At 31.3% G+C, this 3,628-nt stretch overlaps 1 protein-coding gene across 2 annotated transcripts; it reads right to left on the reverse strand.

Moving 5' to 3' along the window:
• Positions 1 to 310: 310 nt before the first annotated feature.
• Positions 311 to 2,627, reverse strand: LOC122295355 (pathogen-associated molecular patterns-induced protein A70). 2 transcript variants are annotated; one of them, XM_043104361.1, is made up of 2 exons: positions 1,597 to 2,627; positions 311 to 520 (listed from the first exon to the last, which is right to left on the reverse strand). In XM_043104361.1, exons 1-2 carry the CDS (start codon positions 2,516 to 2,518, stop codon positions 411 to 413), a joined length of 1,032 nt encoding a protein of 343 aa, XP_042960295.1. In that variant the 5' UTR covers positions 2,519 to 2,627; the 3' UTR covers positions 311 to 410. The 2 variants fall into 2 exon arrangements, with proteins under 2 accessions (XP_042960295.1, XP_042960296.1); XM_043104362.1 differs by having other exon boundaries at positions 410 to 547; positions 1,597 to 2,625.
• Positions 2,628 to 3,628: the final 1,001 nt, after the last annotated feature.

Raw genomic sequence — 3,628 nt, forward strand, 5'->3', positions numbered from 1 at the left:
CCACACTCCTCTTATTTGCTCGAATTCTTTTATTGCTGAAACGATAAGATTTGATTTGTACGAAAATTAAATATAATTTTTCAAACATGTTGCTTCCATTAGAAATTTAGAATAGGTCTTGAACCAATGAAAGACAAAATACTAAGTTACATGCCAGTTCGGGTAGCTATTATTATTCATTATTTTATTATTATTTTTTATATATTTTTTATTAGTTTGTATTACTATTTAATATTTTATTATTATTTTTCACTAATTTTTTTTTTACTATTTTCAAAATATCTAAGATCAGCTCACTACTCAAACGGAATTAAGCTAGTTACAATAAGTGCTTCAATTAATTTTTTTTATAATTTGGACTCACATTGCTTCAAAAATAAATATGTGACGTAAAGGCTAAAGCACACCCATCAAAGTGGCCCCTCCACTCCTACTGAGAGATCCTCTTTGCACATTAAATTGGAGTAATCGAGCAGTACCCAAAGAAAATCTCCCACGTGCAAACACAACCAGCAAATACCTACCCATCAAGGATGAGCAAGATGCTCTGAACCCAAACAAACCATTTAAATATTAACATGTAACGTAAGAATGATGTCTGACCCAAAATGGTCCCCAAAACATAAGCTAGTGTTGTTATGTGATTATCATACTTGAATTTGAATCCTCAAAATTTATGTCCATACTTCAAAGATTAAGCTGAGATTGAGACATATAAAATAGATTCTACAATATCTTTTAAGTATTTATCGAACCTTTGACGTTGTTCGAAAAATTCAATCATACAGTTATAAATACTGCGAGATCTACTTTATACTTCATAGGTCTACTCCCTCTCATCATCTGTCATGCCTTTTCCATTTAACAAAAAAAAAAAAAAACTATATGTGAACTTTTTTACATAATTACAATGGATCTTACAAGATATACCCACTTATAACTAACAGAGTTCTTATTTTTAGCCTTGAGTGGCTGTTTTAATAACTAGTCAGAAACCTAAATGTATTAGCTTTTCTGCAGACTTCATCATGATAAAATGGAAATAAGGAGGCTGTAAGTGGCAAGTGGCTTTCCCTTGTGCTCATTATTGGGTGCTCAGAATTGTCAGTTTTTTTCTTTTCTTTTCTTTCTTTTCTTTTCTCTTAATCATTTTCTTTTCTTTTCTCCCAATCAAGGATTGTCAGGTTCTTGTATTAACACTAATGATAGAATCATAAAAAGAAATATTATAATATTTATTGTGAATTTAATAAAATAAGATGAAGTTTTTGTATATCTCTATGGGTCTAATCTCTAAAGTTTGAAAGGTAACTCTAATTCTCAAAACTACATAAAATTATAAACATTAATTCAGCAATTAATAGTATGAGTCCAGTAATAAACATAAAGGCACAATTTAAACAAATAGTTTAACAAACATAAGCAATAGAACTCCATCACTTCCAATAAACCCCTACTTTTTTTTCTTTTTTGTTTTTGAACCCAACAATTTTGCTTTTTTCTGGAATAAAGAAAAGATACTTTAAGTTTAACCAACCCCCAAATTAGCAAAAAAATACAAAAACACACCCCTAAAAAGTAATTTTACTCACTTACCAGTTCCCCTGTGGATCAGCTCCTTGTACCTCATAATGGAGTCCAGCCTCTGCAACTTCAACTGCTGCTTGAACCTGTTAATGAAATCGTCGGCCTTGGCGTCCACCTCGTTATCGTCAGACTCGGCCCCTCCAACCTTACCTTCCCTAACAGTCGCCGGCCGGCGAGTCTCAACCATTTCGTCCTCTTGGAAATGCGCAAATGCAGACTTGGAGCTTGCCGACTTCTTCATCTTCCTCGACAGCTTTTTCGGCACCTCGCCCGACGCCGGCTTGGTATCGGACTTGCTTCTGGTAACGTGTGCACTCTGTAGCCGGCCGAAAATCTCATCCATGGACTGCTCCTGGTATTGATCTTGTTCTTGGTCTTGTGTTTGCTCATCTTCTTCATCATCTTCTTCTTCGCTTCCTTTTAGCTCTTGAGAACTGTAATGGGCATCGAATTCCTGGGTTTTCTGCAAACCGGTGGTGGTGTGAGACTGTACTGTGCCGGGCCCTTGGTATAGATAACTGTAGAAGTTGATGGATTTGAGCCTCTGAAGCACAGATGGAGATCTGGTGAGTGAGAGTTCCTCTTGTTCATGGGACTGCTTAAAAGCGTAATGGGTCTCTGATTCTGGGGTTTGCTCGAAGGTGGTATAAGGTTCCTGGGATCTGTAGGAGTAGAAGTTGATGGATTTGAGCCTCTGCAACACAGATGAAGATCTATCAATCTGTAGACGTTGCGGCTGTTCTTGGGCTTCTGCCGCTTCTTGATTTTGTTGTTGTTGATCGCGGTGCTTTTGGTTGCCAAGTCTTGAAGTTATGATAATGGTGATAATCATGAGATTGACGAGGAAGATGAGAACAGTGGATGTGAACCAGCTGTTCATGGAAGCCCAGATTGAAGGTGTAGAGGAAGTCGATACGGATCCCTCAAACATGGCTTTTGCTTAAGAGTAAGAAAATTGCAGAGAGAGAGAGAGAGAACTCAGAGAAGAGTGTCCAGACTCTGGTGTTGGGTTAATCTGGAATTGACTGGGGAGAGGAAAATGGGGATATCTTGACAAGGGGAAAGTATATTTTTGTACATTAAATTAACATGATTTTCTTAAATACTTTTTAGATTTTTAAAATTATCTTTATATCTTAAATTATCAATATTTTCTTAAGAATATTTTTATATTTATAAAAGAATTACATAAAAATAATTTTACAAATTAATATACTTTCATTTGATCTGTTATATTTATTTTATAATAAAAATAATTTTATAATCTGATGAATCATATCAAACTACGTCAGTTTATATGATTAATTTTGTGTAATTTCCTTGTAGTTAGAATTTTTTTTTTTAAATATTTTTTATAATCTTAAAAGTATCTTTATATTTTTAATTATTTTTTTATAATGTAGTTGAAATAATATTTCTAAGACAGTTAGTTTTGGTTCGGATAGTAAAGATTTTTCAATTTATCAAATTTCATCTTATCTCATTTCAATATATAAATATTATAAATATAAACACTTTTCAATTTCAATTCTTTAACTTTTTTATCTAATTATTAAAAATTTTCTAAACTTTTAAACAAAAAAAGGAATTCAACTTTTTTAAATCTCAAAATAAAAATTATATTCTAATAATATTTCTATTCAATTTTTTCTCTCTCAGTTTTTAAAATCTCTTAAAACATATAAAATCAAACTATTTATTATTATTCACTGATAATTTCACTATTATTCACATATCATCTCATTTTATTTTATTTCACTATCTAAACGAGACCTTAATCTATAATTGATGGATACATGACATTAGTATTAAGTGACAATCACATTATTAACACGAGAAATGTTCATTGTCATAAATTAAAATAATTTTATATAATAAGTTAGATTTATTTTATAATAAAAATAGTTTTATAATCTAACATATCACATTAAGTCATGTCATAAATTGAAATAATTTTATATAATACGTTAGATTTATTTTATAATAAAAATAATTTTATAATCTAATATATTACATTAAGTCATGTCAGCCTATATATTTA

Source organism: Carya illinoinensis, chromosome 15 (assembly GCF_018687715.1).
Source record: "Carya illinoinensis cultivar Pawnee chromosome 15, C.illinoinensisPawnee_v1, whole genome shotgun sequence".
Classification (NCBI taxonomy): Eukaryota; Viridiplantae; Streptophyta; class Magnoliopsida; order Fagales; family Juglandaceae; genus Carya; species Carya illinoinensis.

Excerpts from the sequence above, each read along its gene's own strand:
- LOC122295355 (XM_043104361.1), bottom strand. The coding sequence starts at position 2,518 with ATGTTTGAGGGATCCGTATCGACTTCCTCTACACCTTCAATCTGGGCT. Across the intron at positions 521-1,596 it reads GCTGATCCACAGGGGAACTG|GTATTTGCTGGTTGTGTTTG; the intron begins GTAAGTGAGTAA and ends CTTGATGGGTAG.